The sequence below is a fragment of the Salarias fasciatus genome, chromosome 4, assembly GCF_902148845.1.
Source record: "Salarias fasciatus chromosome 4, fSalaFa1.1, whole genome shotgun sequence".
In the NCBI taxonomy this organism is placed as follows: domain Eukaryota; kingdom Metazoa; phylum Chordata; class Actinopteri; order Blenniiformes; family Blenniidae; genus Salarias; species Salarias fasciatus.
Window position 1 is genome coordinate 23810024 of NC_043748.1, and position 24898 is coordinate 23834921.

At 42.5% G+C, this 24898-nt stretch overlaps 2 protein-coding genes across 3 annotated transcripts; one reads left to right on the forward strand and one right to left on the reverse strand.

The window, feature by feature from the left end:
- The first annotated feature begins 13544 nt into the window (after positions 1–13544).
- Positions 13545–15204, forward strand: LOC115387760 (bryoporin-like). Of its 2 annotated transcripts, XM_030090604.1 has the most exons (4): positions 13545–13640; positions 14018–14071; positions 14158–14287; positions 14381–15204. In XM_030090604.1, exons 3-4 carry the CDS (start codon positions 14160–14162, stop codon positions 14802–14804), a joined length of 552 nt encoding a protein of 183 aa, XP_029946464.1. In that variant the 5' UTR covers positions 13545–13640; positions 14018–14071; positions 14158–14159; the 3' UTR covers positions 14805–15204. The 2 variants fall into 2 exon arrangements, with proteins under 2 accessions (XP_029946464.1, XP_029946465.1); XM_030090605.1 differs by having other exon boundaries at positions 14018–14287.
- A 1100-nt stretch (positions 15205–16304) lies between these two features.
- Positions 16305–23239, reverse strand: LOC115387761 (all-trans-retinol 13,14-reductase-like). The gene is made up of 12 exons (XM_030090606.1): positions 23077–23239; positions 22086–22268; positions 21787–21925; positions 21484–21586; positions 21000–21195; positions 20723–20920; positions 18840–18959; positions 18603–18741; positions 18379–18488; positions 16952–17118; positions 16717–16876; positions 16305–16554 (listed from the first exon to the last, which is right to left on the reverse strand). Exons 1-12 carry the CDS (start codon positions 23237–23239, stop codon positions 16406–16408), a joined length of 1827 nt encoding a protein of 608 aa, XP_029946466.1. The 3' UTR covers positions 16305–16405.
- Between the last annotated feature and the right edge of the window lie 1659 nt (positions 23240–24898).

The following is a 24898-nucleotide window of genomic DNA, read 5'->3' on the forward strand; positions in this document are numbered from 1 at the left end:
AGTTACCATCAAGGCAACCATGTCAGACGCCTACCAGCCTGTGATAAAGGTGGAGCTTAGTGAGAATAAGTGAAATGAGTGATTGGCGGGTGGTTCACTGTCTCTTTTCCAGCTGCAGTACTGATCTGCAACAAGTTGACCTAAAACGGATTTTCAACGGATAGTCATATTACCATAACTTCCTTTTTTCCTTTTTCTGTTGTTCTTCATGGTTTTGCAGCAAATCTTAACAGGGTAGATATATTCCTGTGTTCCTACTTATATTGTTGCTTTATATATTTGCATCATGTGAAAAAAAATGTTTAATCAAGTGGTGAAAGAAGTATTTCAACCAAAAAGTATCAATAAATAACTTAAAGTCTTGTGCAACATCAAAAAAAAAAAAACCACCAGGAAAGTCAAAAAGCACAAAAATATCACAAAACACAACCATGCCCCGTCCAAAGTCATCACTGAGGTATTGACCTGCACTTCGTTCCGGCATGTGATCAGATTCTGCTTCATCCTCAACCCGTGAAGGAGCTGGAGAGCTCCTCTCTCATGTGTCATTTATTTGTCATTTTCCATTTCTTTAAACGCTAACTCAGAGTATTTCTGGATGTTGTTAAACAGTGTGTGTTGCTTTTTGAAACTGTATAAAAATCGCTCAAATAATTAAGATCGACTATTCATATTTGACCATCTGCAAACACTGTCAGTGTTCCTGTGTCCTTCCTGCTTTACATGCCTGCATTCTTTTTCCTGTGCTTCTAAATGAGTTGGTTTGCTTCACCTGTGTTTCTTCATTTCTCACTGTATTAAAGCCCTTTCCCCTCATGTTCTTGCCTCTCTTGACATTCTGCATCTTCCCTGTGTTTTTTTGGCCTTCTGGATTTTTGGACTTTGTTTTTGACCTGATATTGGATTCGCCCATCTTCTCATCTCTGAGGTTTAAAGGCAGCTTGCATCCCTTCAGTGGCACTACTGACCATCTTCTGGTCCTTTTTGCTTACATTCCTATTCATCTCTCTCTTACCACTCTCCTACAGGTCCAACAGATCCCACAGGTTTGGTTGTTTTCTCATTAATAAAGTCCTAGAAACTCCACCTTCACATAGTTTGATTCGTTGTGTTGCTTCACTTTGAGCCGGGATGGTAATATTTACATTTTCCCCATCAAGCCTGTTGCTCTTGAGAAGCTGTTCAAAAAATCCTCTCTCTCATCCTCTCTCTCTCCCTATTCCAATACACCAACACAAGCTCTTCTGATTCAGGTTCTCGGCAGCCATCACAAAGTCCTGCTGGATGTTTCCCCAGTAAGTGTCCTGTACTGTTTCAGTACGTCTGTCCAATTCTTAGTCTTGTGAAGGTGTCTCCTCTTCTCTACGGCCTCCGCCACTCCTCACCCTTCCCTCTTCACTTTTGTCATGACCGGAGGAAGGACCCAAATGCAGACCACACAAGAGTAATGTAGAGAACCATTTATTCAGAAGGAAGTTTGAGTCCAGGGGCATGAAAGCCTGAAATGAAGCTGCAATGGGGAGCATGTTAGGTCTGGAGCACATGAGGGAACCAAGCAAGACGAACACGGGTAGGGTTAGGGTTCAGACACGGAAACTTCAGATGCAAAAATTGAAGAATGATGAAGTGCCTGACCTAAAACGTTTATCACCAGCCATGATTTACAAAGCCCTTTAAGGTCACTCGGCCAGTCAGAGACATCGCGAGGCCAAGAGTCCTAAGACCGAGACAAGGCCGAGACCACAGACTGTCGAGGCCGTGGCAAGACCAAGACCATAAAAAATTGATCTGGAGATCAAGACCGGTCTTAAGATCTATAAGTCCAAGTCACCAGAGTGTCTCTCCACATCATGTCATAAGCTTGTTCCTCATCATTCCTCTTCCTTTGTCAAGTAAATTACCATGAATGTAATTTTGTTAGGAGACCACTAGATGGCGCAGGCAGGGCCCCCAGATGAGGACAACGGGTCAACATTCTGACAAATGAAGTATCATGGAGCAGAACAGCACAAATGCAGTGTCGTCAAATGAAGATGCAGGTTCTCAAGAAGCTTTCAGTCAAACTTCCTCCAGTCTACCTTTCCATACATCCAATTGGCTTCTCTCTCCAATTCAGCTACAGCAAGGCCAACCTTATGTAACACTGGGTAGTGGTCACTTCTGTTGAGGTTTACGTTTGTTAGATAACCGGAGGTAATTGATTACTTTAACTAATTTTATGAAATTATTAGTTTGAGTAAACTATCATTTACTAATTAATTACAGATACAGATTAATTACCTGTGAATCACTAATAATCAATTATGGTGTAATAAAATTTTTAAAGTGAAGCACAAAGCAATGTATCCAAAATCAATTATTAATAAATGAATAAACAAAAATATTAATAAACTTATTTATAAATCAAATCAGACAGTTTTTTGGGAATCAGTAAATCACAGAGCAAATTAATGATTAAATCATTGATTAACAAGGCGCGACCCAAAAAAGAAAAACTTATTTTTCACACAAATGTCCTACAATACATACATATTTTGAAATCAGTGCATTAGGACACTCTTTCTCTGACTGAGTCCTCATGCACAGAAAACGTGCAGCCCACTGCCAGTTTAATCTTATATGACTAACAAACCTACACAGCTAAGGGAGAGCCTTGCCGAGCTGCTCTCCAGTCAGCGCAGCGGTCTGTCCAGCAGGAAGTCGGTCTGACGACTGCTGTGGACTCTGTCGTGTCTCACACCCGTTTGAACCCAGCCCACCACTGAGGCACAGAGAGGGAATGAATGATTGTTGATGACAGGTGTTCCTGCTCTCCTCAGCAGCCTCCCCGAGGCCTGGTTCTCGACTTATCCTCCACAGCTGAGCGTAATCACACCCCACTGCCACGCACCCCAACCGCTCGGCTCAGGGCAGCCAATATAGATCTGCAAACCGAAGTGTGAACTCACACAAATATCAGTACACTTACACAATTCTGATTACTCTCTCTCTCTCTCTCTCTCGCTCTCTCACACGCGCGCGCACACACACACACACACACACACGGTTTTCACAGTTTGTCCTTGTACTACTTTCATTATGACGTTGCTCCAAGTCCAATAGATTACTCCACCATCCCAGTCGCCCTGTTGACCCATCCCTGCAGCTGAGGGGTCCATAAACACACTTATCAGTCCCCTGAGTTCTCCACTGCTGGCAGTCTGGAGACACACCTCGCTCCCTGCTTCCTTCACTGTCTTGTCTGCAGGTATGATGACAGTTTGTGTTTGTGCTCCTTGTTTTGTGTTTGTGTTCATTTCATAAATCCTGTTTCTCTCTTGCAGAGCTCTGTTTGGTGGCTCCTCTCTCCCCCTTGTGTCCAGCCACTCTCAGAACACTGTGAGTATGGATTCTTCTCCTTCATGCACAGCGATGCATTCATGCTGCTCCAGTTTAAAACAGCTGTTTGTGTTTTGGTATTTACTATAATGCCACTGTGCTCCCCTCTCTTTTATGGAGTGTATTCACATACTGCATGATCAGTGTGTTGATTACTCAATAGGGAAGTTAAAGCTCCACTAATCAGTGTTCAGAAGCTCTGCTGTTTTGCCGACACAGCTTCTGTCTACGCAGAGTTTCACTGAGTGTGCATTGCCTTTGTTCATTTAATTCAGTTAAATTCAGCTTTATTAATATAGCGCCAATTACAACATAGCCACTTTCTAAACACTTTTACAGAGAAAACCCAACAGATCCACATGAGCAAGCACAAGTGACTATGGAAAGGAAAAAATTCCCTTTTGAAAGGAAGAAAACTGCAGAACCAGGGTCAGAGGTGGCGGCTTTCTGCTATTCCGGTTGGGGTGAGGGGAGAGAAAGAGAGAAAGAGACAGGACAGACAGATACATTTCTTGTATCAACTCAGCAATACCCCACTCAAGCAGGTGGATCAAGATCAAGACAGTTCATAGACTACAAGAGAAACAATGGCGAATGGCACATAGCAGTGAAACACTGCATGAAAGAAAAGAGAGAGGTGAAGCAGAACTGGGAGCCAGTTCCACATGGTAGGAGCCCAGGATTAAGTAAACCGCTTGTACACATTGGGTCCAGATTGTCTCAATCAATCAATGGATCAGCTGTTTTGATTGATGTCCAATTAAAAACTGACTGCACCCATTGAGTCCAGGTTGTTTCATTAGATCAATGGATCAGCCGCGATTGATGTTCTGTTTGCGATCCCTCTATCACGGCTCTAGTCCACCTCTTCGAGACAGCCTCTTCGTCCAGGGTTTTTTGGTGTTCCGACGTTTTAGTCCCCTGTAGTGGAGTGAACTGTCAATCCCAGAGACACTGACAAAAAGAGAGAGAGCTGCCAACCTACAGCAACACCCCTAAGAAAATGGTCCAGGAAGGTCTGAACCAGCCCTAACTGTAAGCTTTATTAAAGAGAAAGGTCCTCAGCCTAACCTTGAAAGCAGAGACTGTGTCAGCCTCTATAACAGACACTGGGAGCTGGTTCCACATAACAGGAGCCTGAGAGCTAAAAACTATATCTCCTGTTCTACTTCAGGAGCCCACACAGTAGAACACAGTAGTCTACTCTGGAGGAAACAAATGCATAGATCAATTTCCCAGCATCGCCAGTCACCATGTTCCTGATTTTAGAAATAGAATGTAGATCTGTTTAATGTGGGAGTTAAAGGATAAGTCCTGGTCAAAGATCATTCCAGGTTCCTCTGTGTTGCTGGGGGTTAAAGTAAAACCATCCAGGATCATTATTTGGTTTGATAATTTTTCTCTCGGTTGCTCTGGCTGAATAACGGCGTTAACATCTCCATGAGCCCACTGCTGTCTGCTGTCTGCTGTCTACTCCTTCTCCAGCTGCGAACCGCCTGCTGTCTGACAGGATGGACCCTGTTACTTCTGGGTCGTAGATTAACAGAATTAACAGGCAACCTGTTTAACCTAGATTATGGCCCTATCCCAATTCTCTGCTTAATCCTCACTCCTCAACTTTGATCCTCAATCTCAAATTAAGTGCCTCCTAAAAACAAGTCTTAAGGAATGTAAAGTCACTTGGAAATGGGAAAACCCTTAAAGACAGTTACGTCCTTGGACCACAGGGGGCAGCACTGCGCAAGAGGGTAGAAGAAAGCCGGAAGTGCAGTGTTTACTGCAGGAAAAAAGTTTGGCCAGGGGGGAGCACGCGCTGCGGGGAGTTTCTGGACCGTCGGTAGGGTGCTAGCAGCGAGCGCGACGCTTCTTTGGACCGTCCGAAGGAGAGCGCTGTTTTTTTCCCCTCTCCGTTGTCAGGGCGCTGCAGAATTTAGCGCGGTGGGGGGGGGGGACCCTGAAGTGGAAGAGCAGCAGTAATAATTTCGGTCAATGATCAATAACAACGCCCTTTATAACTGAAAGTAATGTGCCCTGCATTAGAAATGTTTAACATTTTGCATGTGTGACCTTGTTAATAAATGCATTCAAATGAATTTTCTTGATTTCTTTCTAATAGCCTTTGTAAATATTATCTGTGATAGAAAGTTAATACAATTACAATACAATATTAAAGTAATATACAATTTTTTTTATTAATAAATTAACAGCAAAAGGAACTATTTAACAAGCATTCTGGGTTATCCTTAACTCCAAGGTAGGTCTTGTAGAATCTCAAAATTAAGGGAGATAACGTCCCTTAGTCTCGCTCCTTTCCTCAACTTGTTTAGGAACGGGACAACACTTAACTTCACGGGAGCACGCATTTTGAGGAATGAGGAGTAAGATTGAGGATTAAGCAGAGAATTGGGATTCGCCCTATATGCACCATGAATGTGTGTGAGAAGCTTTTATTTTGTTAACTGGTCTGACCACCCCTTTAAGTGGTGTGATTTATCTCATGTATTCCTGATTTGATAAGGTTTTTCTCTGTTTCATCAAATGACTGTTTCTTTTCTTTCTGCTGACACTCTGAGCTCTGTGGACTCTTCATCTGAGAACTTCCTGTTTGAAGCTTCATTCTGTCGACTTCCTGTTGATCGGTTGTTCAGTGTGGTCTTGGTGTCATGATGTCAAAATGTGAACAGCATGATGTTTGAATACCAATAATTCCAATTGATCCAGGACATTTAGTGATCCATTCATTGAGCAAACAACTGTTTTTTGTTTCTGTTGAGCTCCTTGTTAGAGAAAAACAAGTTGGACATAAGTACTGTCGGGACAAATTAATTTTTTCTGTCTAAAACTTTTTTCAGTGTGATAATAGCTACACTATTGAACATCTCCTTGGTGATGCTTATATTTGCTAAAACATATTTTGACTATATAGGTATTTCACTCAGGAAACCTTTCACGCAGTAGCAACAATAACTGACACTTGTTATCAGTTCATCAGAGTCACATTCCTGAGTCCAGATCCAGGATCCATGGGAGGTGCTGGAAGTAGCCTGACACACCGGCAGTGCCATATCACCATAGCGAATGGATGCAGGAACTACTCGCTTTCCAACCCCAGGTAGAGCTGTTCCCTGAATCAGTGTCTCTAGACATCATCACATTGTCATTTTTAATCATTTTTATTGTTATATTTTTTTATTTTTCATTGTACATGTTTGTTTGTTATGTGTCTATTTGTGTTTTTAACATGGACCACGAGTCTGCATTAAAGTCTATCTGTATATCTGTATATCTATCTATCTATCTAATAATTTCCTCCACCAAACAGGTGGTACACCGACAGCGGAAAATGTGATACACCCTTTCCACCCACCATTCCCTCCAACGAATCGGGCAGTGCTCTGTTCATGAAGACTCCTCACACCGCTCGTGGAGCTGTCGGTGTCGTAACCTTCGACCTCTTGCATGATGACATCAACCAAACCAGAGAGAAAATTGCTATAATGTTCCGTAATCCCTACGACTTCAACTTGTACTACAACTTGTTTGCAGTGGGAATCCTTGATAAGGGCACGGAGTGTGATGAATATCTCCATAAAAAGATGGAGCATGGGACGGGCAGCTTCTTTGTCAGACGTACAGCAGATGGCAGAGTCTTGAGTTACAGAGGCAAAGAAGTTACCATCAAGGCGACCATGTCAGACGGCTATCAGACTGTGATGAAGGTGGAACTCAGTGAGACTTAGTGAAATGAAGGATGAGAGACAGATTTACATGTCTGGATGGTCGAAGATTGTGGTTGAAACTGAAAAAGAATCAATGATATTTGAATCAGAGATCTTTAAAGTGTGGTGGGAAGAGGTTGAACCAATCCCCCCAGCAGCTACTGTACTATCAGTCCTTCTCTGTAGCCTGAAACACTGCTGTCTTCTGGTTTTCTCTAATGAATATTATTCTTTATTTCAGGAAGAGCTCAGTATTTTGCTGTTGAGACAGAGCCCTGAAGCTCCCCATACTTTAAAAACCAGCAGTTCTCTCAACTGTAACTCAGACCAATCATCAATCATCACATCCTGTATAGCAGGTGGTTGACTCTTTCTTTTTCAGCTGCTGTACTGATCCGCAGCAAGTAGACCTAAAACGGATTTTCAGCTGATAGTCATATTCCCATATCTTTAGCTTTTTCTTTTGCTTTTATTAGGGCTGTCAAAAATAACGTGTTAATGGCGTTAATTAATTTATGTAATCAATCTCCTTAAAATTTTTAATGCAGTTTAACACATGCGCATCATGACAAGCAGTGCGGTGCGGCGACGCGCGGTGCGGCTCGGCGTGCAGCGCGCGGAGCGGTGCCATGACGCACGGAGCACGTACAAATACACTACACACACAGACATTATGTTATGGTGTGCATGTTTTAGTTTTTTGAATGTTTATTTTATTTCGAGCCTTAAAGGTGCATTAAGGAGTTTTACAACCTTAAAAATACTTATTTTCCACCATAAATATGTTGCACATTTTTAATGATGTGTACAATGTGCCCTGACATGATCATTGCAAGTACCTCTAACAGCACTAAATTGTCACTTGAAAGTCACAGTGCCGGTCCGGCACCAGAGTTTTTTTGGGGAGAAATTGAAAGGAATGATGTAATGCACGCTCCGGCTGGTTAGATTTCGCTTTGTCCGCTTTGTAGTGAGCAACAACTGAGCAGGATCTTCCAGAAAGTAAGAACAGACTGGCTTCTAGCACTGCCACAGCTCCACACTGACTCCACCAGGGAAAAGACACTTAAATCTTACTTGAACGCTACTAAACGAGCGAGGAAGGAGTTCCCCTCTTCCGTGCACGCGAGCCACAGGGACGAGTTTTTCACTAAGCTGCATTACGCCCAAAGCCTGCAGGGCGCGCTGTTCCGCATAAAATGTGCAAACTCCTTAATGCACCTTTAAATATAACACATCACGTGTTAAATATATATAATCATGTCCTGTCGTTTTTTTTTTTGTTAATGCAATATAGGAAAAAAGGGTATATTTCAGACAAAGTTGGAAATTGCGATTATTTGTGATTAATCATGATTAATTAATTTGTAAGCTGTGATTAATCTGATTAAAAATTTTAATCATTTGACAGCCCTAGTTTTAACAGTTTTGAAGCAAATCTTAACAGGGTAGACATATTCCCATATTGCTACTCAAATCACTGCTCTCCATTTGAATTCTGTTTTGGAATTTGCAAGCTATCATCCCAAAAATAAATTCAATCAACATTTGAAAAACTGTGGATTTGTTTTTTTGCTTAATTTACTGTGCTTTATATAGAATTATATCACATCTCACAACTTAAAGCAGCCCAGAAGAGTCCAAAACCTGAGCATCCAAAAGGACTTGTTCATGAGTCTGTTTCAGTGTTCACCACGTTCATAGTGCAACAGTTATAGAAGTTTTTTTTTGTTTGTTTGTTTGTTTGTTTGTCATTTCGCTGCAATTTGTCTTTGAGAGGATGGAGGTTTTCCTCACATCTGCTGAGGAAAAACTCCCCAAGGAAACACTTCTAACAGGAAAAAATGGTAGAAACCTCAGGATGAGTAACAGAGGAGAGACGCCTCACCCAGGACGAGAAATAGATAACAAACAGTCTACAACACAGCACATAAAAAACACGGAAAATACTTCGAGGAGCTGACAAGGGGAACTCCTGGAGGGAGGGAAGGCAATTTCCTTGTTATTTAAAAAGTTTGCCTTGTTGTGATATATTTAAAGACATATGGTCATTATTGACAATATCCACATCGTATACGCATTACTACTTGCATGGGTTGCACATCTGCTCTTGTTTAATTAGCATTGTGAAAAGATGCTTTAAAAGGAATCTAATGGAAGTAGTTTGCTGAATGTGAGGTTTTTGCTCTATGTCACAACACACACTTCAGTTCTTATTACTTTGTAAATCATTAGATAAATGTGATCATACACCATCACAGAGCTTCAACAATATACATTTGACACACAACAGCAGCCTAATCAGATGGCAACTCATTATTATTCAAGCCAGAAAATGCTGTCTTTCCATTATAGTTATTTTTTAACTGCATTTCATTACATTTGACTTAACTGTCCAGAGTACAAATCCACAGCCAGAAACTGCAATTATGTAACTATGTAGGTATTGTGGGAATTCATTTTATTTCTAATATTCTTATTGTAATACTTGCTTGCGTACATATGATATTCTAGTGGAAAAGTACTATAATATGAGTCCATATAAACTTGCTCATACAACTGCTTGTGTAGCTTTTGATAAATTGTAATCTTAACCCTGAGAAGAGCACACGATGTCCCGCTTTCCCGTTCTTGCCTGCTTTTGCAGATAAGGACGGAATGCAGGAGTCTGCCGGGGCAGAATAATTGTTTCACATTTGTTTTACAGGAACAGTCAGAGTTGAAGGCGTGCATTCAGGTCAGTACCAGATTATTTTATAGGTAGGAGGGTGATAGTATAATGGACAAACTATTCCAAATCATTTGAAATCCCTATTTATCGCTCCCGTACAAGCTTCTGAAATTATTGAAATTATAAGATCTTTCGAAAATAAAAAAAAAATCAACTGATTGTTTTGACCTAGATATGTCCTTGATCAAAGACACTATTGATAATTTTGTAATTCCATTCGCATACATTTGCAATCTCTCTTTTACATGTGCTGTCTTAAGATCCAAAATGAAGATAGCTAAAGTTATACCCATCTGCAAAAGTGGTGACAAAAAGCAGTTCACAAACTATAGGCCAATCTCATTGCGGTCACAATTTTCTCAAATCCTAGAAAAACTATTGGTAACAAGACTTGACAGTTTTAATGAAAAACACCACCTGCTAAGTGAAAAACAATATGGCTTTCGATCAACATCTATGGCAGTAATGGAACTGGTTGGAGTAACAACTGCAGTAGACAAAAAACAATTTACTGTTGGTGTTTTCATAGATTTAAGCAAGGCCTTTGACAATATAGACCACACATTACTTATAAAAAAAAAAAAAAAAAAAAAAAAAATGGAGCGGTATGGTGTCAGAGGTGTTTCACATAATTGGCTCAAAAGTTATCTTGGAGGCCGGGAACAGTATGTGCACATGAATTATACAAATTCAAATAAAAAGGGTATTACACTTGGAGTTCCTCAAGGGTCAGTAGTGGGATCTAAATTATTTATAATATATATCAATGATGTGTATCAGATTTTAAATGAATAGAAGTGCGTTCTTTTTACCGATGACACAAGCCTGTACTGTTGCAGACAAGATTTTGACCAACTATTAAAGGGGCTGTATCATGCAAAATTCACTTTTTGTATTTTTTAACCTTGTTATATAGTCATGTTCTCACCAAAAACACCCCCAAAGCGTTTTTTTCCCTTCGTGCCTGCGTGTTTGAGCTTTCCTCGTGTTTCTGCTGCTCAGAGAGGCAGCCCCTCCCACACCCGTGAAAACGCTGTTTCCCACGTTGCCCTCACATGGTGAAGATGGCTCCCCTGAGCCCCCCTCCCGCAGGCTCTCGGCAATCAGCGTTGCTGCTTTTTGTAACTCCGATTTCGAGGATAAACTTTGACCATCGTCTGAAAGCAACAGTCAAGCAAGAGCAAGAGTCTGAAGGGTCTGAAGGGTCTGAAGGGTCTGGAGGGTCTGGAGGGTCTGAAGGGTCTGAAGGGTCTGCGCTTGGTGAGTTTCTCACAGGACCCCAGCAAACTTGCCGGACTACTTTCCTCTGGACCTAAACCAGACAGGATCTCTGCTCACTGGACGCTGTCAGGGGTCAGTCTGTGTGAATGAACAACACTGCTGACTGGGATGCCATACAGATTCATGTCAAAAATCCCGAACTATCCCTTCAAGGCGTATAATCACACACTCCCTCAGCGTTTACAAGACAAATTCAAACTCAGGGAAAGTTTTTATGATTCACAAGGGTCTTCAGTCTTTCAAAAAACCAAAGTCAGGACTAGTTTAAAAAGTATGAGTGTCTCTGTTAGGGGGGGTTCGTCTTTGGAATGGTTTGGAAGAAGAATTGAAATGCTCCAGTTCAAGCCACACATTTAAAAAAACTTTTAAAGAGAAAGTCATAGGAAAGTATAATAATGTTGAATATAATATATAACAAGTATGTGTATATATGTATGTGTGTGTATGTATGTACAGTATATATGTACATATATATGTATGCATGTATGTGTATATGTATATGGATGTATACATATACACATTTTGTTTTATGAGCAAGGCTGAAATTGTAGATAATAACAATAAAATGTTGAATTTTTTCAAATTTACATTTACATTTATGATCATATCTGGGAATAGAATCACACAATCAGTCCATCTGAGAGGTTTTCCATCTTGTCACTCTTTAGAAAACCACCATGTGCATCAGAGAGATCATATAAATCATCTTTAACTGACACTAGATTTGCATTCACACTTCCAAATATCAGATATTATATTGGTACTAGTGATTTTTTGTTGTTGTTGTTGTTGTTGAATTTATCAAATAAATCAGCCGTCTTACCTTTGCAACAGGCATGACTGACTGCAGCAAGCAGAAGATGAAGGTTAAGTGAGCAGCTCAGATCGGCTCTAAACACAGTTTGCAGACCGTCCTTTGCCTCAGGTTGCACTGAATGTGGAAAGACTGACAATCCTCATGTTCAAATGTGAGAAGGATTAATTGGAATTTCTATTGCTTAGCATTTAAATCTGTCATCTCTCCATCCACCTCCACTGCCAATTTCTCATTTGAATCATTTGCAACAGTTTGAAAGACAGAAGGTCTCTGGAGTCTTGAACGCATGAGTATTAGGGCCACTCAAGAAAAAGCATCATAGGAAAAAACATTTTTCATTACGTATTTTGAAGACATATCAAAGTACAACGTCAAGAATAAATTGTCGTAGAAAATATTAAATCTTATAACCTATACACAATAATACAAGGACTTCTCTCCACATCTCTCCCTCTGCTTTCTGTCTCTGGTTTCTGCTTCACTCATCCAAATTCACATCTCAATTCCTGCTCTGTTTTCCCATCAAACACTCTTGCACAGCCAGAAACTGTTTCATGCTCAGACTTCCCTCTTTTGGAAACTTACATTCAGGAATCCAAACAGGTTTCCCAACATGCACTGCACATCTCTTTTATTAATAATGTGATTTTGGCAGGCAAAGTCATTTTAATCTCCTGGGTCCCCATTTTCTGTCAGGTTCTAGACATCTCTAAATCCTGGAATTTACACAAAAGAACACTGTCCAAGCAAGAGCCTCCAACCTGCAGGATTTACGCAAGGAACCCTGTTCCATTCACAGGACTTGACCCTGCAGGATTTATCAGAGATAACGCCAAACCCTCAAGGGCCAAGAGCAATTTCAAACTGTACCTTCAAAAATTCATAGGCCAAAACCCTATACGTTTCTAGTAAAATGACATCCGTTCGCCTCGTCACACCCAATAAACCACTTTCACAAACTCCACCTACATTTACATCGCTTCAGAAACTTCATCTTCATGCTGCAGCATTCATGTAATTGCATATTTGTTATGTATGGATCAACACTGAATTTCTACAATTTCTTTTTCCTCCATGAGAAAAAATAATCTTGACATTACTATTTGTCTTTTTTTTTCTCAAAATGCACAATAAATAATGTTTTTAATGCATTTTTTTTCTTGAGTGAGCTTAACAGTCTTTGCAGAGTGTGGTTCCAAACAATTTATCTACAAATAATCCTCATTTTATGATGATTTAGGTAAACTTCTCTGTCTTTACAAAGTACAAACCCTTCAAGATAAATGTCCAAACCAGGCAAGAAACATGAAGTCTTCAATATCAACAGCTCGTAAAAGTATTGATCCCCTTGAATTTGTCACTTTACAACCACCACTAAACAAACCATGAATGGTTTTCTTTCCACTTCACGTTGTGTTGGTTTGTCACATAAAAACAATGAAATAATGAAAAGACAAGTTTAAGGGCAGTCAGTATTTCTGAAACACCGTATGTGATGCAAAATAATGTGTCGACATCCGTTTGTCTGTACTAAGCTAAACACCTCCTCATGTTTTGACAGTGAAGGGTGGCGTGCCAGGATTTTAGAACTCGTTTGGCAACACACGTGAGATTCTGTGGGGAAAAGGAGGCAGGGATTTTCAGTGTCTGCAGTATCTGGTCACTTCATAAAAGCTCATTTTAAACATTTCAGAGAGTCGCTTTCTGTGAGACGGTAAGCGTTTTGAATTATTGGATGTGTTTCACTGCTGCAGGTTCATGTGAGGTTCTGTGGTGGATTTGTCTTTGCTCGTTAGCTTTAGATCAAGAGGGAGAAACATTTGATTCAAACTGTGCAACCTCTGTTCCAGATTCAAAATGCATTTTTTTCTGTTTGTTTTCCTTCAGCTAAAATGAAGATTCTACACTTATTACAGCTATTATAGCTATAATGGAATAAATAAGTGAAAATGAGTTTCACACTTCAAGTGACTACAGTGTCGATTTTTACATTTCATAAAAGCAACACGAACAGCAAGTTGGTCAAACTTCACACTTCACATGTTTTTAAGGCGTTATCTTTTTCTAACAGATTCTTTTTTTTTTTAACAGCAAAAGTGACTTTTCAGATCATAGTTGCTGTGAATTCCAGGTCACCGTCACAAGGCAAGCATGTAAACACACACACACAAAAGACACACGCACAGAAACACGTGCAGGCATGATTGTTTTGTGTGTTTGATCCGCGGCAGTCATGGAGATCGCGACCGTGGCTGCAGTTGCGGCTGTGGGGCAAGCAGTGGCTGGAGCGCTGCCGACGCACCGCCAGTGCTCCATCCAGATCAGCAACCACTGTTCCAGCTACGCGCTCTGTAATCCCAGGTGAGAGTGCGCTCGTTTCCCGCCTCCCGCTCAGACTGAACGCTCAGAGGACGGCCCATGCTTGACACTTACCTCTGTCGCCCCGTCGAACAGATTCCATCAGGTCAGCGGGAGCTCCTCCTCTCCGTTCCCCCCCACCATTCCCGCCATGTCGTCGGGGAGCGGCCTGTTCATCAAGACTCCCCACGCCGCGTGCGGAGCTGTCGGCGTCTGCACGTACGACCTCGAGCACAACGACACAAAGAGACGCGAGGAGAAGCTGGCGGTCATGTACTCGGTGCCCTACGACTTCAACTTGTACTCCAACTGGTACGCGGTGGGAGTCTTGGGCGCTCGCACGCCGTGTGATTACGACCTGTACTGCCAGATGTATTACAAGGCCAGCAGATGCTTCATCAGAGGCAAGGCCAACGGGCCCGCTCTCGCCCACGAGGGGGATCGCTTTACCGTCTTGGCTACGATGTCGGACACCTACCAGCCGGTCATGAAGGTCCAGATCAATCAGACTCACAAGTGAAAGTGAGAAACGTGTCAATAAATCTGTGGTTTCTTCCTGTTTTCAAAGGCTGCTAATCTGAAACTGACAAGCTGAGAGTTTTGGGACACAACTCAACTCTCCAGCACTCTTCAAATAAGACAACTTCACTGTAACTGTCTCCCATGCTGAATCATTCTAACCTGTGAAAAGACCTCAACACAGGAGCTTGTTTAAATGCTGCGTATTGTTTCATTGAAATAAAGGTGATCTTATGCTGTTGAAATTCAGCTAGAATTAATTTTAAATTACTACAGAGAAAGGAAAGGAGAGCTTTAAATTTTCCACTTTAACGTTGTTTGTGTCTGTTCCTGATCATGTGTTTCAAGTCTGAGAGTAAAATCCTTTTGTATGTTGAAGCTTGTCAAAATGTGTTTTCTAAAGTTCCTCACTTTGGTTTTCTTCTTTGAAACATTAAATATGTGCTTCAGTATTCAGTGTGCTCTCTTGGGAAATGTGTGTAGCGTGATTCGTATGTGGGATTTGCTGCGGACTAACTTCTGTATTGGCTGCTTTCATGTTCCCACAGGTCAAAATGTTTTAGTCAAACAGAAGATCGGAAAATCATCAAATCCTCTGGAGCCCACCCACTGGAAAATCTCCAGCATGACTGAACGATGAGATTAGAGAGAAAAACTCAAAATAAATTGAATGAATGGAACAAAGCACACATAAATTAAGCTTTAAGGTTAAATATTATTGAATAATGTAACAGTAGAAGTTCATAAATGTCTCATTACTGAAACGCTAATGAAAGCAAAAACAGGCTGAGAGCTAAGACAAACGATGGATAAAAGAACTGCAACGTAACACCTTTAATGACTGAAACAACCATACAATATTAAGTTTTTACAGAAATGCAACAACTTAACGCTGAATAAATATTAGTGTGTTATCTTTATTTCGAAATTTAAAGATGTTTAAACACAGAGGTTTATGGAGACTTGGTGAAAGTGTTGCTTGACGGTTGTGGACTGCTGTCCTAAAGGACGTCGTGTCTGTACTGGACTCCAGTGGAGGTGGATGTGAAGGAGAGTTCAGGGTGGAACTCTCTCTGTTCTCACCCTGAACAGGCCTGAGTTGATGTGAGGAAGCTCGGCTGTGTTGCTGATACAGTGAAACAGGAACGTTATTGGACACAAGCTTTTTATTCTGTCAAATCAAAGACTTACATTCACGTCCAAAAGTAAAACCACCCCAAAGTAGCTGTGGCTAGTAGCAGTGGCTTTGAGATGGTACTTAAATATCATGTAATCATCTTCTTGAGCTATTTGAAACTTCTATTTCCCTCAAATGTTCAGCTCTGGAGCTAAGACAACATCCCTGATCACTTACTAAATCTCTATTTCCATAAAAATAAGTAGCTCGAACCAGTCACTCAGGTTAACCTTGCTTATTTACATTCAGCATGTATACCTCTATGGGTGCCTTATTTTGAAAAGGATTTTCCATTGAAGACAAAAGCTTCAAAAAGACATGCGAGTAAAAACAAATGTGGAAAGGTACAAGCAGACGATAGGAAATGAAGTTCTTCATTCGGGAGACGCCCGACATCGGAACCTTCCACCACAGATCTGTTGCTACTAGGTCTGCCTGTGATTGTTCTGCTTGTTCTTGAGGCGCGTCTTCAGGGCCAGGAGGTCGACGTAGAGGGTCTGATTGAGGACGGCCGATGCGCACAGCAGACCTCCGTGGAGAGCTCCAGCCATGCCATTACAGAACACATCCTGACCTGCACACAAAGACAGCAGGACGGTGTGGCCGTCAAGGAACGTGCATGCATTAAAACATCCAGGACACGGTGGGTTCATTTCTTAATCCTACCTCAAATGAGAAAAGACAAATTAGCTTGTGTTTATTTGTTTACTTCAGTCAGTTTTACAGTTTCAGCCACCTGTTAAGTAGAGCCCGTCAACGGGCGTCTTAGCTCGAGTCCTGGCGACTGCCTCGGGGTCGAAGCGCTCCAAGTTGTGCTCGGCGCCGTACATCTCTCCTCTCGGAGCGCCCAGGTAGTGGACGTTAGTCAGAGGGGTGGCAGCATCCACCATTACCACCTGAACACAACAACACACACCATGGATCGATGGACCAATCAAGGACAGATGCTAACACAAACGCTAGAGACATACCTTGTCTCGCAGTTGAGGGAAAATGGTCAGCGCCCAGTCCAGCAGTTCTTGAGCCATGCTGTTCTTCAGATCCAAGTAGTCCTGCCCCCTCTTGCCAAGCTTTGTCCCTTCCCATTCCTCGAACCACTCGTAGCGAGCCATGGTTAGCAACGTCATGCAGGACTTCCCTACAGTCGCGACAGAAGAGAAGAAAGACAGAACGAGAGCTGTCCATCTCAAAATTCTACTGGTGAGAGACGAGTAGAAATGTCCTGACCTTATTGGTTGGTATCAGATCAAGGCCAATTTTAGCAATTGATTGATCAGGTATCAACAAATCGATCCACTGAATGTTAGCTGAGCTTCATTTGTGACCTGAGAGAAATGGATTAATAGTAATCATCCTGTAAGTAGCATTAGCATTAGCAGCATTAACAAGCCAGTGGCCACTAAAGGAGCCGCTGTGGGTTTGGAGCTTGTCGGGAGGTTTTCATCCAATCAGAAGCAAGTAGAGTTGTTTCTGTCTACAGACAAAATGGAGACACTTTTTAAAACCTTTCATGCATGTAGGATGAATTTTTATGAACCTGTCAAATGAGAAAAAAATCGAAGCTGCAACTGAACCACAGTGAACAACGTCAACATATTTAAAGAGTCACGTTTCTAACGCAGCATGCCACACATTCCTGTTTACCTTGTTAACCTCTTTCCAAACTCTTCTGTTTTTAATGTGTCAAGCACTTTGTGCTCCATTTATTCTGTATGAAAAGCCTGCAAACAGCTCAGTCGAGGCCAACAACAACAGAAATGCCGTGACCTTCATGGACTGACTGCGAGGAATGAGTTTTTCAGGTTCTCAAAAGCAAAACAGGAAATTTGCCAAGCAAAACCATTTTTCTTTTCACATCAGAGAGATTAAGTTGCTTGACAGTCGGCATTTCAGTCATGTCTTTGCTGCATCTGTAAAACTGTCAGGCCGCGTCGTCTGCACCAGGCTGAATTTAACTGATATTATGAAAATTTAACAGCATTAAAAGACAAAATAAAAAAATAAAAATAAATTTAAAAAAACATCAGAATAACGACTGAATAAACTTAAACTGAAGCTGTTGTGAGCTGTGCAGTGGTGACACTTCCTCCTTAGAGCGTCTTTTGATATCTGTAATCGTTTTGATTTTTTTTTTTTTTTTTTTACTTTACCAACAATGACAGTTTGGGGTCGTTTGTTTTTTTTGCATCTTTATATGTGAATTCTTGAGTCTGTTATGATGAATGCAAACCAGTAATCTACAGTCTTAAAGAGACATCAGTCTGCTCATTTCATGTGAACAGAAGAAAGTTAAAGAGTTGATTGATTGATTGAAACGGATATAAATCAGCAGTGAAATAACCACTCACTGATTCAGAAGGCGTAGAAACGTGTGTGTGTGTGTGACACTGTGTACTACCTGGGTGTCTGATGCTGGACGTGGGGTCTTTAGCGGACGGGAAGGTGATGAACATCATTGGAATATTTCCTAACACCTGATCTCTGCTGAGGGAGGCGTACTGCTCCATACTTCAGGAGAAGTTAATGAAAACAGACACAAGAGGACACAAAATATATATCAGGGGTTATAAATCCACTCAGTTACAGACAATGTTGAGTTAATTCAGCAGAGCAAGAACCTACAGCGAGTCCAAGTCATTGTCTTTGTACATCCAGAAGTTGGTGGAAACAATGCCCAGCTCCTCTTTTGTTCCATCAAGACCAACGAAGACCAAGAAGGAGCCCATCCCATGACGCACCATGCCCAGCAGGGACCTCACCTCTGCACACACAAGGAAACGAGGACAAGGAAACGCGGAAACTCCAGAGAAAATCCAGCAATCAGATACAGGAAGCCTCAGAACTCTCGTTTATAGGTACCTTCTTTGTCCTGGATGTGCTGAGGTAGAAATTTCTGGAAAGTGTTGAAGATCCCAGCATTGGAAACGACAACAGGAGCGCGGACCTCGACCTCCTCCTGTCCTTTAAGCACAGTCACACCTAAGACACACACACACACACACACACACACACACACACACACACACACACACACACACACACACACACACACACACACAATTTCATCCAAAAGGAAATAACCAGGAATACTTTGCAACATTAAAGTACAAGTTAAAGTTGGTAGATTCTGCTCTAGAGCAGTGTTTCTCAAACTTTTTAAGGCAAGTACCACCTCAGAAAATATTAGGCTTTCCAAGTACCACCATTATGACCAAATTAAATATACATACATATATATATATATATATATATATATATATATATATATATATATATATATATATATATATATATATATACATACATACATACATACATATATATATATATATATATATATATATATATATATATGTATATGTATGTATGTATGTATATATATATATATATATGTGTGTGTGTGTAAGACACAGTCTACCCTGTTTAATTAAAAACAACACATACAGAAAGCAGGCATATTTCTAATATTCTTGGTCTCTATGTTTTTGTTTAATTCTGTCTGTCACAGTTAGCAAAGGCATAACACTAGAACTACTGTCACACAGAAAGGGGCAACCCTCCCTCTCTGAGACCGCGTTGCGCACAGGTCGCGCCGGAGCGCCACAGCAAACAAAACATGATGGTAAAAGTGACGGTAGACGGAGCTACAACCTGAATGCTCCACTCAAAGACACCGAGAGAGTGAAAAACTCGTGGATAGAGAGAACAGACTTTGTCGGGAGGGAGGAGAAGGTCTGCCGACTGAAATGAAAGTATTTAATTGCTCGGGCGCCGCCCCCGTGATTCAGAAACAGAAAAAAAAGGCTAAATAAACTTTAATAGTAAATCATAATGTACTGACAATGTATGTGCTTAATTTTCTCTAAATAATCTGTAATAAAAGAGCAGATAAACAGTCTGTAGTGCCGGAAAAGCTTCTTGAGGATGCGTGGATCAGCGCATCTGCATGGAACGCGCACAGCTGCGCCCAAACTGTAGCATGAGAGAAAGCGTGTGCACATCGGTGGTGCACGGACACCCCAAAGCGGACCCGGAAACGCATACGTGTGAAGCATGGACCAGCCTTTACTCACATCCCCCCCCTCTCTCTCTCTCTCTTTCTCTCTCTCTCTCACCCTCTCTCTCTCTCTCCCTCTCTCTCTCTCTCTCTCTCTCTTTCTTTCATACACACACGCACGCACATGCAGCCTCGTTTGTTGCTAACGCTAGCAGACGCCGGTGACACTTCGGCTACGCTGCCACTAGCACTCCTGCTCGCTTCACTGTCGTCAACTTCAGTTTCAAAAGAAGTTCCCCACGTACCACTAGAGGGCACCACAGTTTGAGAACCGAGGCTCTAGAGGAATTCCTGGAATAAATGAAGTCAACACATTTCAGTGGTACAGGCACAATCTGATTCCCTGAATGCTTGAATTTAAGGACCTGTCTATTTCCAGTTGTACGATGTTATTCTGAATGTTCAATTGTATTTTAAGGTATTTGCAGGGATTCAGTACTTTTTTTAGGAGCTTGGATGTAAACATAGCATTTTTCCAGTAAGAGCAGGCAGAGAAGGCAGGTTTACCAGACAGTAATGAAAGCGACAGCTGGAGTTCAAGACAGCTGTAAGAAAACTATTTCTGTGGAAAAGCTCACTTTTCAAAATGAAGTAAGGAGCTGAACAGCTGATGAATCAGCTGTTTGAAAAACCAGGTGACAGTGGGACTGCTGCAGTGTCGGCTTGATCCGGCTCTTGGACTCACCGCAGGCCTTCCCCTGCTGGTCCAGCAGGATGCGGTGGACCGGAGCCCTCACCAGCACGGCGCCGCCCGCCTGCTGGATGACCGGGATGATGTGGAAGGCAAACTCACTGGCGCCCCCTCGTGGGTAATACGCACCACGCTTGTAGTGGTGAAGAAGGAGAGCGTTGATCAGAAAGCTGGACTCTTTTGGAGGGACGCCTATGTGAATAAAGAAAGCAGCAGGTGAGGCACAGCGGCGGTGAACGAGGACCGTGGGTTCTGCAGGAGAGTCCGGTACCGTAGAACAGGTAGGCCGACAGGGCCTGCAGGTCCTTGTTCTGCGTGAGGCCCGACATTACTTCTGAATGGCTCGATGTTGCCAGGCGGAAAACTGAGGACAGACGATCCAACAGGCCGAACCGAATGAGAAAATGAACCATCCACAGTGGTATCATCTTCAACATGGCAATTAGAGGTGTCCTCCTGGATGCCAGCTTAAAAAGAAGAAAGGAAATCAGAGAATCGATTAATCATCTGAAGTTGAAACCAACCACAAACCAGGTCTCACGGACCCAGTAGCAGGTATTAAGAAATGTCTTTTTAAAAAAATCAAAGAAAACAATGAGATCTAACATGCTTGACAGGTCTGCTGTACTCAGTGCTCGAGGCCCAAGAATGAGCTGTGTGGTGAGAGTACGAACCTCTAAACCACCGTACTGACTCCTCTAACATCCAGTAATCACTTCCTCCTCCTGGTTTCCACCTTCGTGCTCCCTCTTTACCTTCATGAGCCTCATGAACTCGTCGATGGCCTCCTCTTCTCCTGGGAACTGCCTCTTGAGGCTCGCTGCCATCTCCGTCTTCCCTGCATGGATGTGGTACTCTCTGAAAAATGACCAGATGTAAGCTCTGAGAGAACCGCATTTTTACGGCATACGCATCTTTTTGAGAATCTTGCTTTGAAAGCGATGATGAGGAGTGACAGAACCAGTGAATTGGCCAAACGCAATATGATGGAAAATGAAACTGTCACAATCTTAAATGGACTTGGTGTTTCTGCGGTCAGAGGACGAGGCGTGCGGTACCTGCGCTGGTCGGACTGACCCAGGATCAGCGTGTCGAAGTGCTGCTCCAGCCGGGTGAACTGCAGCTGCCCCTCTGTGATCTGATCCAACGCCACCTTCAGCATGCCGTTCTCGTGAAGCTGGCCCAGGTAATGGATCCCTGACGGAGGCGGGAGGCTCAGTGAGCTACTGAACACCGTATCAAACCACGTCCGTCGTCAGATGATCTGCGACCAGGTGTCTGACTCTCCCTCCTCAAACTGAGGGCTGGAATTGCTGCAGCTGCGACCGGACGGCTTTGGGACGTCTTTCATTCTTACCCACATCAAACTCGAAGCCCTTGTTCTCGAAGGTGTGTGTGCAGCCTCCGGCCTGATCGTGCTGCTCCAGAACCACCACCTTCTTCCCGGCTTTGGACAGAAGCGCCGCCGCCGTCAGCCCGCCCACGCCGCTGCCGATCACCACCGCGTCCAGAGACGCCGGGACGCGGTCTGCGAGGAAGCCTGCAGGGAAACACAGCTTCCCCAGTCAGTCCTTCAGAAACAGGAAGCCAATATTGATTCTGCTAATACCAGGAAATCCAGTACGAAATCATTTTCAGCAAAAATATCTAAATGTTTTTCTAAATGTAATGTCATACTCATACCAGAAATTCAATTGGCTTACCGCAAACACAGCAAGGTCAATTAGGTTGACCATTTAAGCTTGTCATGTTAACATCCAATCGTAATTCAAGATTATGAGTTGCCCAAAAAACTTAAAATATTTTTGCCCCGTCTTTATAAATAAGCCTTAAAAAGGCTGAACATTACCGCATTAACATCTCAACCCTTAATTTTACACAAAATCAAATGATAGCAGTGATTTATCTACTGTGACATTAACCTAAGTACAACTTTAATCGGTTTTAGTTTGTGAGCACGAGAGAAGCAGCTGATTCTGAACAAATCAAGGCTGAAGAAAATTGTCAAGTTCCACTTGCATAAAGCTCCAAATGTCAAAAATTCTCCCTCGCATTCATGAAAATGAACAATCTCCACTTGTTTTTATGGCATTCTGAGAAGCTTTGACTGAGGATTAAAGGAAATCAATACCAGTCCTTTTACTTTTCGATGATTTGGAGAAAGTGTCTCTGGTTTCTTTCTGTTTGTAACTGAGTGTCTGAGAAGAAAGGCCTTATTAAATAAAGACACAACCTGCCTCCACTGAATCCCAGGAGTCTCTGGATGTGGATGACATGCTGGATTTGAATCTATGATCATTTCAAAGTGCTGAAGTGTGATAATCAGGTGGTCCCACGGCCTCGCTCACCTCTCTTCAGCCGGGTGTCCCTCTGCTTGCGGTCGGTGACGAGGGGTCCGGGCGGCCTCACGCACTTCTCACTGAACACCTTGTAGCGATGCCCGGTGATGAGAAACAGGACGGTCATCACCAGCAGTACGCAGCCCAGCAGGCCGAGCAGCCACCACCACATGTCAGAGCCGGAGAGGAAGACGAGTCCCGGAGAGGAAGACCGACGGACAGAACGAAGAGGAGAGCTGCTCCTTCAACGGTTCCTTCAGAAAGAAGCACCAAGCAGATGAGGAGGCCAAGGATAACGTGAGGGGTGGATCTCAATCTCTCTTTTTTTTAAAGACTTCACATGTGACCTTTGGAAAAATCTTACCCCTGAATTTCAGGAGCGGTTTGCACAGTGTTTCATGCTGAGAGCACGAGACCGTCGCAGAAGAGAGGCGGCTCATTCAGAGCGAGCAGCCGGCCTCAAAACCCACGCAGCGCTTCATTACCGAGCCGCCCGGGGACGGACGGCCTCCAGAAGAATATTAGGGGAGGCTTGAAATCAGCAGCGTTCCGCTTCAGGACTTCACAATGAGGCCTTCAGAGCCCAGTGGGACTGTAGGACATCTGAAACCTTCAACATCCAGAGGTTCACAATCAGTACATCAGGGTTTCAGGCCATAAGAAGCTGCCACAGGAATCCCCCGGCCCCCCATTAACCACCGATAAGACCTGTGGGAGGAAATCTGCTGGACCGGATGGCGTCCCGGGACGTACACTGACCTCCTGACACCGGTGACATCTTCACCCTCTCCCTGACGCTCGCTGCTTTTATTACGCTTTATTTGTTAATTTACTGGAGTCAGTAAGATAATAATAATAAACTTATTTGTGTAACAGGGTTGTGTGAGGTAGACTGAGACAGTAAAGCAAGGCTGACGATCTTATAAAACATGAAAACAGGAGAGAAGGCAGACCTTTTCTCCACCCAGACTGCTTGCATCGTGTCATGTGACTCACTGTTTTCTTCTTCTTCTACTGTGATGAAGATGTTCTGCTGACAGCCGAGTGCTGTTGTGGGACACAGACTCCTCACATAATGAATAATTTAAATATCATGTCGATCAAAAACAAATGTTTCCATAATTCCAAGAGACTTTGGTGAGCAGAATAACACAAAATAAAATACATTTTTATGCATTTTAACTGTTTTTGGAAGAACTCTAGACATATTTGATACATTGAAACATGTTTTAAAACGTTTTGTCCCAATTTTTTTTACATTTGGTGTCAGGACCAGTAGAACTTGCTCAAAACTGCACATTTTAACATTTTATACATGGGTTGTGTGAAATGTCAGTGCTGAGGTGTGAAATGTCCTGATCCTCTGGAGTGACCTTATAAACATCCTGCATTAGCGCCACATGCAGGCTGGAGCTGGACCAGGAGGGAACAGGAGGCGCCGCAGAGGATCACAGAGTCGTGAGGACACAGCCGCTGGACGCTGAGGACGTCTACCAGGCCCGGAGTGAAAACATTCTTATCACACTCTGTTCAACGCCAATTCAAACTCAGACAAACAGAAAAACAGCTTCTCCTCCCCAGCCTTCAAAGGGCTGAAGTCTGCCGGATTCCCTGGTACAAGTGACTGGGAAACCACATTTCATGGGCAATACAGTAATATCAGGCTATGTTGCTGATTTCATATGTATGTATGTGTATTGTCATTGATACTTGATTCCATTTATATATTCCTTTAATATCCTCTCCAGTTTTTTCAGGGAGTTTCACCTTCATTCTTTCCTGCAGATTTATGATGAAAATTAAGGTCTCGAATCTTGAATCAGAATCACGT